We start from the raw sequence: 13,503 nt of genomic DNA on the forward strand, positions 1-13,503 counted from the left end.
GTTCATTCAACATCACTCCTGCACTCTAAGTGGGAGGAGCACAATATGCATGTTGGAATGTCCCCATGTGACTGTGACTTTGCCCCCATTCTCTGCTTTATCCAAATGCCAAATTAGTATTATGGGGCTGGTGGACCATCGGAAAAACATCCACGTCTAGTCCGGCCGTAGCTGGTCTTAAACAATAATTTTAATTTGTTCAGTTAACAAGCATGGTCCCACATGTTTCCCTCCACCTGAAAGAGTCAGCTCAGATGTTGGCCATGTGGAGCACTCCACAGAAACAGCAGGACATGTGGGAAAACCACTTTATCCCCTCCAGAGCGGGATGGGATTACTTCTTGTAATAGCAATCCGCTCCACCCTCGTCTTGCCGGGCAACCTAAATATTTACTACCTTCGTTGGCAGATGGTAAATATTATGAAAGAAAGGCTGAGGTGTATGTATTGTCATGTTTGGTAGAGGTGACCTGCCTGGAGGCTGGCATCCTCTTTACCCTAGCAGAATACATAGATGCTATACACATGGGATTTAGATGGCAGAGGTATGCAACACAGGTAGAACAGGTTTGGTGGTGTTTGATCGTCTGACAATTGATCGCGGCAAACAGACCGAAAAGAAAATGCCCGCATGCGATCAATTGTCAGAGGATCAAAGCACACACCAATTGCCCGCACACTAACCCACACCAATCCCCACCCCCCGCCCCACTCCCCTACTTACCAGTTTGCACACCGCCTGGTCCTCTTTACCCCTGCGGCGTCAGATCCGTCCCTCTAACGCGGGTCGGATCCAACGCCGCAGGGTTCCTTTTTCTTTTCTTTTTTCAATCCCCCGCCTCCCATGTTAAGGAAGCAGGGGACACTCCTGCAACCCCCCAAGGCTAATACATCCCCATCATAGGGAGTCGGGGACACCCCCGCAACCTCCTTCTCCACATGTTCAGTATGTATTAGCCTAATTGTTTGTTTTTATTCGGTTGAATGGTACAGACCAAATTCGGTCAAATGTACCATTCGACCAAATAAAATTGAACAATTATGCTAATACTGTAGAACAGGCAGGAATATCCATCAGGTGTGCTGATTTTACAGCCCCAGTTATCAGGCAGCAGAGCTATCCCTCAAGATACACTAATTAACCAGGTCCAGGCATAAGGCAGCAGTTTTGTCTTCTATACTGAAAAGATCTTAGAGGTTTCTGTCCTGTATAGCTCTCCTCTGGGTCCAAAGATTGCGCATGCACAAGACTTATACAGTAGGGCTATGCCATAGCAGAGGGTCCAGGCAGACATCCAGGAATGTGGCCAACTCTCCTCATCTGTGCACCTTTTCTGTTCCAGATAAACCTGCAATGGAGGAGATATCATTGGTTCTGCCGGAGCTTGTGGTGCCGGGTTCTGCACGGGCCTTCATCTCTGTGATAGGTAAGATGCCATACCTGCCAGATGTCGCAATTTCTGCAATAACCATGCCCAATAGTGGTGCTCATTCTTTGTCTTACCACTCACAGGAGATGTTATGGGCAGTGCCATTCAGAACATGGGCGAGCTTTTGGAGATGCCCTTCGGCTGTGGGGAGCAAAATATGGTGTTATTTGCCCCTAATATCTACATCGTGGAGTACCTGGGGAGCTGTGGCCTGCTAACACCGGAGATAGAAGCTAAAGCCAAAGGCTTCATGGCAGAAGGTGGGTGAGGCTTGGATCAAGGTGAATATTCAGAGCTCTGCACATAGAAACACTTGTGTATAGGCGCGTTATAAATGCCATATCATATCACAGAGACCAAGACTAGACTCGCTGGCGGTGCCTGGTTGAGGTGCATGAACAGACATGTGTGTGGTGTTGGCAATAATGGAAATGAGTGCACCAAAGACCCTGTTGAGCAGGCCCTCAACCCACTCTAGGCTATGCTCTGCGGTCTCGATGCACTGTGCATGGAATATCAGACTCTCTGCGATGAGGGCACAGATCACAGGCTCCTGCATAAGGGGGCCAATTTCCATCGATGTTCCCAGCAGGTTTCTGATGACCCTGGAGAGTTGCAGATCTGTGGACCGCCGCCTGTCAGCGAGACGGATGACACTCTAGTGCTGCATGTTTAAGCAACTAGAGTCAGGTGATGTTTGCATTCTCATATACAAATTACAGAAACGTCAATCAAAGCATTAGAAGTCAATTTCAGGGAGTAATGTAAACTGATTTACAAGATTAAAATAGGAGGAGTATCTGAGAGCTTCCTGGGGCCTCCCGCGTGCCCAAACTTTCAAGGCATGAAACCTAACTTTGGTTGAACACATATGTGGAAATGCTCTGCTATTGGCTGAGTCACTTGACGTGTCTGCCAACGGAACACCTGGTGTGTTAGCCTCACATTCCGCTGCGATTAATGTCAGATCATAAGGACACTGTGACAGGATTGCTGGAATGACGGCACAGAATCCAATGACACTGTGCTGGGTGAGTAAAAAGGACTTTAAACAAAGCCAAGGCCTGCTATTTCCAGGGAGGCAGGCTACGTTGGCGGGAATGGGTAAGTGGCCTAGGGGGCTCTGGCCAAAAAACAATGGGCACCCAGGAGAGGCTCTCGGGTGGTGAAGAGAACACGGACTGTGACTGGCAGATTTCGCCCGCGTTCCTGGCCCCTTAGTTGTCCAGACACTCTTCACCCCACGCGTAACGGCTTTGACACGGTTTATGGGCGGGAAGAATGTGTTGCTTGCTGTCAGATGCTTTGTCAAGGGTCAATCATTTTAGACACAAAGAAAGAAGCCGGGAATGTCACACAACCAATATTCGGTGCTCCCATTTTTCTATTGTGTAAACATAAAAAAACTCTGGGTAACAAACAACTAACACTGTGCACACAAGTGTACACTAGAGAATAATTCACCAGTTACTGTCCTAGACATGGCAGAAACATGGTTAATCCTATAAATTGAACCAAATAAATATGTCATGTAAAACGAGGTACCCAAGGTTGAAGTCTAATTGGATGCGGTTGTGGTGGAAAATGAGCACATAGAGTGTAAGTACCCATGACCCAAGGGCGCCGCCTCCCTACTGACCCCCGCCCTGCTCCAAGGGCACAGCAGCACAACTGGAAGGGTCAGAGGGCCCCGACGAAGATACCCCCTATCTTCCGGCAGAACCGCTCACAATGCCCACATTTCCACGCCCTTGCTCAATACCCCGGGCGCATCATGGCTGTGATAACATTATCCTCGCGCAATCCGAGACACGCAATGCCGGCCCGCCTGCGTGCTCCTACCAACACACACCTGCCTACACAAAGGGCTTATTAGTCCCTCCTGGGTCCCGCCAAATAACAGCTCCAGAGCTCGCGCCCACGCTAAGTCCTGCATCCAGCAAAGGACTCCCACACCTGCATTTCTGGAGGCTCGGTAAAAAGGGGAGATTTGCTCGCATTCCTCACTTGTGTAGCCCACGAGGAGGGGCTCACTCCACGCCGCAACTCGGGTGTTTTGAGTGATGAGGAAGAATTGGCAGAGCAGAACAGCGTGTTTATTTTGGAGGCAGCAGGGGATTAGTGTTGGTGATCACTGCGTCTCGCTGTCACCTGTGCAGTTCCTGTGTTTCGGGGAATCCCCCATCCACTCACCGCATCATACCGTTCCCCAAACCAGACGTGCATACACATCAAGTCAATAGCCCCACATACCAGAAAGCCTGACTGCCTGAGAGAAAAGCTGCAGCACGAGGCTTAACATGTACAACCCACCGCTCTAATGCCATGCTGAGACTACCAGAAGACATCCAAAGACAACGCCAAGAAACAGGCCTTCCTGGCTTATGTTCCTGCGCTCGGAGGTTTATGTTTATTCATTTATATAGCGCCGTATCGGACTGGAGGCATAAAGGCGCTAACAAAAACATACAGTTGCAGCAATGATAGTAATTACTCAAAAATAAAATGACGAAATACATAGACATACAAAGGTCAGACATCAATAAAACTACAATAAAAACAATACTATTTGCACAGTGTGACTAGGCTATAGTACAGTCGTCCATAAGAACAGCAATAAGCTTTGGACCACAACCCAGCCGAGAACAAGGGTGCTACTCTATATGAATCTTCTGACAGGGAGCGTCATATGATGGATGGTGCATTGACGAAGTTCATACAGTTAGCTAAAAACAGTGGAAGATTACTATGCCAACAGCCAACCAGTCTGCAGTCCCTACCCTCATGGGAGCACCGTGGAAGATTTCTACGCCCACAGCCTACCAGTCTGCAGTCCCTACCCTCATGGGAGCACCGTGGAAGATTTCTACGCCCACAGCCTACCAGTCTGCAGTCCCTACCCTCATGGGAGCACCGTGGAAGATTTCTACGCCCACAGCCAACCAGTCTGCAGTCCCTACCCTCATGGGAGCACCGTGGAAGATTTCTACGCCCACAGCCAACCAGTCTGCAGTCCCTACCCTCATGGGAGCACCGTGGAAGATTTCTACGCCCACAGCCAACCAGTCTGCAGTCCCTACCCTCATGGGAGCACCGTGGAAGATTTCTACGCCCACAGCCAACCAGTCTGCAGTCCCTACCCTCATGGGAGCACCGTGGAATATTTCTACGCCCACAGCCAACCAGTCTGCAGTCCCTACCCTCATGGGAGCACCGTGGAAGATTTATACGCCCACAGCCAACCAGTCTGCAGTCCCTACCCTCATGGGAGCACCGTGGAAGATTTCTACGCCCACAGCCTACCAGTCTGCAGTCCCTACCCTCATGGGAGCACCGTGGAAGATTTCTACGCCCACAGCCTACCAGTCTGCAGTCCCTACCCTCATGGGAGCACCGTGGAAGATTTATACGCCCACAGCCAACCAGTCTGCAGTCCCTACCCTCATGGGAGCACCGTGGAAGATTTCTACGCCCACAGCCAACCAGTCTGCAGTCCCTACCCTCATGGGAGCACCGTGGAAGATTTCTACGCCCACAGCCAACCAGTCTGCAGTCCCTACCCTCATGGGAGCACCGTGGAAGATTTCTACGCCCACAGCCAACCAGTCTGCAGTCCCTACCCTCATGGGAGCACCGTGGAAGATTTCTACGCCCACAGCCTACCAGTCTGCAGTCCCTACCCTCATGGGAGCACCGTGGAAGATTTCTACGCCCACAGCCTACCAGTCTGCAGTCCCTACCAGTCTGCAGTCCCTACCCTCATGGGAGCACCGTGGAATATTTCTACGCCCACAGCCAACCAGTCTGCAGTCCCTACCCTCATGGGAGCACCGTGGAATATTTCTACGCCCACAGCCAACCAGTCTGCAGTCCCTACCCTCATGGGAGCACCGTGGAAGATTTCTACGCCCACAGCCAACCAGTCTGCAGTCCCTACCCTTATGGGAGCACCGTGGAAGATTTCTACGCCCACAGCCAACCAGTCTGCAGTCCCTACCCTCATGGGAGAACCAGCTGTCAACATTAATTCTCCGTAGGACCTTACAATCCATGATTCCTGAGGGCTTCCTTGGGTTCAAACCCTGCTGGAGTCGCAACTTTAGCAATGTGACTTTACTAGTATGTTTAGTAGAGCATTAGTATGCCTTTACTTTGCCTGCATTCACCTCATTATACATTCACTTTGCCCCTTTTACTTAGCCATACCTTTACTTCTCCTGTCTTTCCCTTTTTCTAGCATTCACTTTGCCATTACAGGGGGAGACCCTCTGTACCCCCTTCCTTTCTACACCATATTCTTCTCTCCTGCCACCCCTTGACCCCTAACCCTAACCTTAAGCTAACCTTAAGCACATGCATTGCCACCATCACAACGTGAAGATGCAGATGAAGTCAATGGGCCTCATTATAACTCGTCCGAAATGGAAACAACGGTGGCGGTAAACCCGCCACCACTGTTAATTCCAGACCGCCCGATCCCGAGTCCTGCAGGCGGAGGTGATGTTCCCGCCAGGTCTGACCTGGTGGGTTTAACACCGCCCGCCTGCAGGCGGACGAGGAAACACGGGCACCATCACAAGATGGTGCCGGTGTTTCCATGATCCCCATTCCCATTGAGTCCTATGGGACCTAGTGGGAATGGGGATTAACACCATTCCGCCTCCGGAATTCCCGGGACACCGGGGTTGTAATGCCCCAGTAATTCCGGGAGTCATGGAGGCGGAATGGTAATACGAGTCCGGCGGTAACCAGGTGGTTTTACCGCCTCGGTTACCGCCGTACTCGTAATGAGGCCCAATGTCTGGTGAATTGGCTGTAGACGAGGCAAGTGCAGAAAGAGTATCTTCTGGCCGAAGCAATGAGGGGATACCCAGTGCTCTGGAACTGTCTGTCAGCCCCCCTGAGACCTGCTCCCTCCTTACTAACGATCTGGAATGAACTCAATACCTTTATGCTCAAGCTCCAGCGTCTATCTTTCACCCTCTAATGCTGCTTGAACTCAGCCTCTATTGAACTCTGTCTGGTGTCTGCATGCATCTCCCAGCCACTCTTCCTCTGCTTCTCCGTAAATGACTATGCAAATACTCCAAATACAATACAAACACATACATCTTTTAGACCATGTGTGCACTCACATAAGATAGTTAATAAAGTGAGGCAGCAAGAACTAATGCAGCCATCCTGGTGCTGCCCCACAATCCACTTACCCTCACAACACAAAGAGCCTCTTTTTCAGGCATCCTTGAAAATTAAATAGTTGGTTTGGTGGCAGTAAACTGGGCTGGAAAGAGAATCATCTGACATTCCAATACCAATGAGCGAAAGGGAAATGAGACCTGTCATTAAGGCTAACCTTTAGGAACTGTCACATGCAATAGGCAGGCGGTAGCAGGGCTAGTTGGGACCTCAGAGTGTTCACCATTGGACAGCCGGACCATGGGATGTGCAGCCATCTTTGAGCGATGGAGAATGAGAAACTGTGACACATTATTTGAAGGCATCCATGGGCGTAATTATAGGGGGGGACAGAGGGTTCTGCCCCCCAACTTCTGTGGCATGCCAGTTTGCCCCCACCATCTTTTGGAGCAAGGGCAGGGGGGCTGCAATCATCAATTATGTAGTTGGACAGCGCAAGTCCGGCTGGGGTGCCCAGCAAGGCTTGCGCTGTCTCATTACATAATGCAGAGATGCCTGGCAGCCGCGCGGCAACACATTCAAGGCCAGGATGCCCTGCATGGCTCAGTCCCTCACCCTGGCTGGCCTGACTCAAAGTCAGCAGCCAGGGTGCTGAACTGGGTGTCGCAGGGCCCGTCACCTGTGCTGCCACACTAGCAGCAGCACTTCCAGTGGTTGCGACGCAGAGAATCGCGTTCCGGCTTTGTGTTCGTGCGACACACAGACAGGAACTAGGAAGCTCATTCAGCTTGCTGGTTTCTGTCTGGAGGTGCGTGAGTGCAAAGAGGTTAGGTCGGTGTAACATGAGCCGTGGCCCAGACGGCATTTGAAAGCACACCAGAGGTACTTTTTTTTTTTTAAATAATGTTTAATTGTGTATGTGTATGTTGGTTGGGGGGCTGGGCTGCGGGCTGACCCTAGTGAGGGAACGTGTCACATTTGGACAATGGGAACAGAGCTCACGGTACACGTTAAGGCTCCAGGTATGTCTTGCCACTTTTCAGATGCTACTAAAGCACCACCATCCTAATTTCAAAATGAAGTTGGTGGAAGGTACCCCTCCCCAAGTAGAGTGGAAAGAGTCAAGCTGAGAAAACCTGTGACCCAAAATTGTCATACTCTGCAAATTCTGTGAAATGAATTTGAGTGCTATACGCCTTCCAAACATGGTGAACTTTTGTTAAGCAGTTTTTGCTCTAGGTGCGCAGAAGGAACCGTATGGGATTTTGTTAAATGCACACTTTTAGGATCCCTGTAAAACTTTTCCCCCTGCCGCCAAAAATAATCTTCACTAAACTGGTAAAAAGTATTTCCAGTTTTGCAGACACTTTTTCAGGACGGTTTGGTGCAAATTAGTAAATGGGTGTCATGGTTCAGGTTACAGGCCACCAAAAACTGCTTCACTTACCAAACTAAGCAGGAGAGTATCCTGCATTGTAAGAGTGTGTGTGGGGACGGGGGGGCTAACGAAATGCAGTGTGTGGAATTCCACATGGTCTAATTGGCACTCCAAGCCCCCCCCCCTCCACCCACCTGCCCCAATCTACTTTTTTGGTAACATTAGTGGAAGATGCATTTTAACACACAAAACAAAAAAACTGCAGGATCATTCGAGATGCAGGAAACTCAGCTATTAGAGCTCTGTCCAAGCTCTCTCGGGCAAAATACATGCAAACTTCCTAATTATCATATGGATTGCACCAACAGAAGTGACTTCACAGATAAGGACATTGCAAGGCGCATCATCAGTCTTTGCTACTTGGAGGCACAATGGAAGTGACTTTAGAATAAGTTGCCATAAGTAAGCCAAGGGACAAATAACTTTGTGGTACAAAATACCTAAATTGCACTATTGTTATATGTGGAGCAACTCTATAGTCATTAGGCTTTTTCATTATAATACCATGATACATTAACATAAACTTTGAAGTGAATCAGAGTCACGTGCAGAGCTGCAGATAAGGCACAATGTGATGAAATGATTTGCTCAGTTTCACACACTTGGTCACTTGGTTAAATGGTGGTACTGGGATGTGGATAATTTAAGCGACCACGCACATCTTTCCAGGTTTAGTTGATATAGATATTTATTAAGATTTTGCTTTACATTTCATGCGCTTAAATAATTATTTATAGCAATGCCCTGCAAGCAAACCACATTACATAATAAAGTAGCCTTTCATAGTAAACTAACAATACTATATATACATTGTCATAGAAATATGTTGAGCAATGGGAGTATGGCTTTAGTTCTTTTCTCCCCATTCTGCATGCAAAGTCACAATAGCATCATGCAGATTAATGTGAGCCTAAAAAACCTCCTTGGGTTTCAAAGCCATAGTCATTATTTCATAAAGCATGCCACATTATGCACCCTTCTCACTTCTGATCACTCCCTCCCATTCCCATTTCTAAAGGGACAAAATTCCCTGTTAATAGTACCACCCCCAACCCCCATCAGTGCCTAATGGCTCACATTGTAATGCTCTGTTGATACAGAGTAACGTAAGGACCCTCTGCTGCCCAGAGCTCCTGGGACATTGTCCTGGCAGCAGGACACCTCTACCATTTGCAACGGGTAAGGTGTACTGCTGCCAGGACAATGAGCGTGCTGATTAGGAATTGCTCAGCACACATTGTCCTGCCAGCGGGACACCTTTGCCGTTGGGCGCCCTCTTTGATGTGCAGAACGGGAGAGGTGTCCCAATGACAGATATCCCGGTCTGGTTCTTAAAAGAGCCCGGGGGGGCACTTTGACCCCCCCCTCGCCTCTCCCGGCGTGTTACTCCACTGCTTGGAGCCATTTGAACACATGAAAACATACCTTAATTTTAATCAGTCAGAATCTTGTAGAAAGAATCTATCAGCACGTACACATATAAGGTGATGTGCAGAACCCAAGTTTGGAGATGTATGGCATTTAAAAATTGATACCAAGTATACTTGGTCACCCACTGCATTAACTGATGGCTTCTGCATTTGAATGAAAGGAAAAATCAAGGGAATTGCTGACATTCCAGTGAATCTGTTCCTTTCGGCCATGGCTTTATAGTTCAGCTAGGTCAAGTCAATTTAGCCCAAAATTTCAGGGATTAGGGGGTGATAAAGTCTGATCTGCTCAATGTACGTTGTGCCACTGTTTCCATGTGTCATTGTATATGTACATATAAATGTTGTATGCACACAGTTTATGTCAGTGGAGGTGCTGGGTGCACTTGTGTGTGATTGAGAGTGTATGCAAGCATATGTGTGTTGACTTGTGTGTCTGAATTAATGATAAATAATGCATTGTTTACATGTTCTATTGGAATTAAGTGTGTGAATGTTATGTTGTGTCACTGGGTGCATGGCAGGCTGGCTGAAGATGTGTGGGGGCCCAATTGAATTTTAAAGATAGGCCACCAGTCTTATGAAAGTTTTAACAGTTATAACAGAGCGTCAGCGTCTTGTGGTGTAGTAGTCTAGTGTTATCCCTCAGGGATTTAGGTTGTTTGACCGCAGTACAAAATCACGGCAAAATTGACCATAGTCATTTTCGCTACAAATACGTTTTTACCTCGGTACAAAAAACCAAACCCATGTCCCCCCATACAGCCAGTAGACCCACAAACCCCTCCTATTTACCTTTTCTCCATCCACCGCCTCTCCTGTATCCTGCTGCGTCAGATCCATCCATCTAATGTGGGTTGGATCTAACGCTGCAGGGTCCAATTTCTTTCTTTTTTTTGTTGGGTCCCCTGCCACCACTGCTGAGGAAGTGGGGGACAGCGCCGCAACCGCCAAAGCCAAAAATACCTAACATGCGTGGCGGGGGCCACCCCTGCCGCCCCAGCTTTTCATGTTCGGTCTCTTCGGCTTCAAACTAATGGTGGTGACCGAATTCGGTCAAATCTACCATTCGACCAAATTCTTTCAAATGATTTGGCAGAAACGATCCCTAAGAGCCACCATCTGCCCTCCCTCCACCCCACCCCTGCCCCCCCCCAACATTTTCAGCAAAGTTACTCCACTGAAGGCATCCTACAGATATGGGGCCTAAAAGGCAGACATCATTAAGGAGAACAAGGCTATTGGAGAGAAAGTGAGGGAACTAGAAAACGGTTCAAAGAGGAGAAAGAAAACATGAACGAAAATAAATACTGAAGTGTGCATGTTTCTATTTATGACACAAACGCCTGAGGAATAGATATGATTTCTGGACACTAGATGGTGCCTTTCATCAACTATTGAGGCAGAGCGCTGGAAACAGGAAGAAGGCTTGCAATCCATTTTCTACCCTCTCTAGACGCTGTCCTCACATACCTGCCTACATTTGAAAATCAAAATTCCTGAGATGTATCCCCCACCCACAGTCACACAAAACCCCACCCATTTTCACATGACTCCACCCACATGTCAAAAAGGTAAACTCTGTCATAATGTGACGTCAGAAATGTGCATATGCACATTTCATTGAATTGCCTTTTCACAACCACCCACATTGCATAGGACAAAAGGCATTCGCCTTCCATAAAATCAACACGTTAATATGTGCACATGTAAACTCCAAGAACCAATACAACGTTTTTCCCTGAATTTTGCAGTACCGAAATTGGACATTTCACCTTGTTTTTCGTCAGGTTTTGTAGTGCAGTGGCGAGTTGTCCAGCCTGCAAACCCGATGGCTGTGGTTCAATGGGGCTGAGTCCACCCTAACCTGGGCAAAAAGAACGAAAGCAAAAGAAATGCGCGTTCGTATTGAAAGTCGGCAAAAAAGAATGAAAGGTGAAGCAAAATAAACGCGCGTTATTTTGCTTCACCTGCATTCTTTTGCCAATGTGCTGGAAGCGTTACACTCATTGCTGCAGAGACACAACCACACTCAGGCAGGGAGTCCGAGGCTGCGCAGTCCTGCAAGCGTAACAAAAACCAAAAAAAAGCAATCAGTGAAAGCTGTCCCCCACCAAAATTCCTGAGATTCCAGGATCTTCCCCGGAGACCCGGAGAAATGGTTAAAATTCCTGAGTCTCCGGGAAAAATCCAGAGGTTAGGCAGGTATGCCTCCTCACCCACCGCACGCTTCTCCTTAGAGCTCGGTGGAGTCTGGAAGCACAGGCTAAAGCTGATGTTGCACTGAGGAGTGGGGTGTGCTGTGAGATATAATCGGCCGCATGGTGTACTTACAGTGTGCTAGGAGAGGCACATGAGCTGTGATGACTCCTGGCACCAGCCGAACGACACCCCTAGAGTAGTGCGTATTCACATTCCCGCTTCCCACAGAGCAGGCAGCGTGTGCGCTAGGAAAGCAGTCACGGGCGCACATTCTGGGCAGGCGCTGGCAATGCGCCAGTCAAGCCCTTTTTGGTCATTTAAACAAAATAAGACACAGTTAGTCAAATAGTTCCGCAGATTGCACTGTATTTAAAAAATGACTTCCGGTTGTCGTTCAAGAGAAGTACGGTCCATTCTGCCACTCTCTGCAGACACATGTGAACTTTTACAAAGGCAATTACTGTTAATGTTGTTCTCAGACTAGAAAAAACCGAAGGCAGGTCATTTTTACCTATCCTCGTACCTAAATAGTCGTCTTTTTTGTTTTGTTACAAAAGTTACAATATTTTAAGGGTGGGAGTGTTTTGACTTCCAAAAAAACTTGAATGACCTCCACATTTCTAGGCATGGAATTGTATGCCTTCCTCCCCGCAAAGTTTATCTAAAGTGCTGGGTGCTGCCACCCATAGGTGGTCAATCCCATGAGGCGCCGATGGTTGAGTCCCACTGTTTTATAAGTAGGAGCTATGAATGGTGTGAAAAGGGGTGCAATGGCAGAGCCATGCCTGTGGATTCCAGTGCTGGAATAGCAGGCGGTGATGTCTGTCTGTGACAGATTTGTGTGTGAATGTGTCCCAGCACTAGACCTATTGGGAGAGTCACGGCTGAAACAGTACTTATGTAAGCATTTTGTGACACGCAGCATGCACCTTGAGTGGTTGCATCAGTGCGCTCTAGCCATCATTTCTGGTTGACTAGGGCGGTAGCAGGGCTTTAATTTGTCTAGGGCTAGCCACACCGACATCTCAGGCAGCCTGTGTAGCCACAGTGCTGCACGGTTACACGGGGCAGTATGGGGATCGGGAGGCGCTTGATTCCGGCACCCGAAAATGGGCAATTACCAGGTCCGCCGAGCTCGACATGACCCGGTTCTTGCCCATTTGTGGGTGCCTGAAAAAATGCAACTCCGGCAGCAGCCGTGCCCTTTATAAGGGCACGGCTGCCGCCAGAGTTCTAATGAGGCCCATTGTCTTTTCTCTTTTCTAAACCAAAGGACTGACACCTGCAAACAGCACATGTAACCATGGCATCAGCTAAATGGGCTGCCTGATGACTGCACTGCCCCTTGATTTAGCACCCCACTCAAGGCATTGGGCGGTAGTATTGGTGAAGACTTTCTATGGGGATGATATTTCTGTAAAGTCAGTGGAGGTCATCATTACGACCTTGCAGTAAGGGGTTAACGGCACCGGTAAAGGTGCCGGAAGCCGTCAACCCCATAACGCCCCTTTATGAGTCTGCTTGCGGTAACCCGCTAAGGACGCCTGGTAAAACCAGGCATCCTTAGTGCGTCCCGCAAGCAGACCAGGAAGCTAACAACGGGCCTGTTGTTAGCATCCACCCCATTCCCATTGAGCCCTATGGGGGCTCAAATGGGAATGGGGATGTACCGGGTCCGAGTTCCTTGAATGAGGAATTACCGGGCCCTCCAAGGTTGGAATGACCCGGTAATTCCTCATTCAAGGAACCCGGACCCGGTACCCGGTATGGGGGTAGCCATGCCACTAATAGCAGCATGGTTACCTCCATACTCGGAATGACCCCCAATGACCCAGTCCAGTGTAACAAGCTGGGGTTGTCATTCTGG

The 13,503-nt window shown here is 48.7% G+C and overlaps 1 protein-coding gene across 1 annotated transcript in view; it reads left to right on the forward strand.

Moving 5' to 3' along the window:
* Window positions 1-13,503, forward strand: part of LOC138579844 (alpha-2-macroglobulin-like protein 1) — a 530,696-nt gene that overhangs the window by 298,001 nt on the left and 219,192 nt on the right. Inside the window, exons 23-24 of the mRNA XM_069650076.1 lie at window positions 1,344-1,427; window positions 1,514-1,690. Coding sequence (XP_069506177.1) covers window positions 1,344-1,427; window positions 1,514-1,690 — 261 coding nt within the window. The remainder of the gene's footprint in view (window positions 1-1,343; window positions 1,428-1,513; window positions 1,691-13,503) is intronic.

The sequence above is a fragment of the Ambystoma mexicanum genome, chromosome 3p, assembly GCF_040938575.1.
Source record: "Ambystoma mexicanum isolate Mex_15411 chromosome 3p, UKY_AmexF1_1, whole genome shotgun sequence".
Lineage (NCBI taxonomy): Eukaryota > Metazoa > Chordata > Amphibia > Caudata > Ambystomatidae > Ambystoma > Ambystoma mexicanum.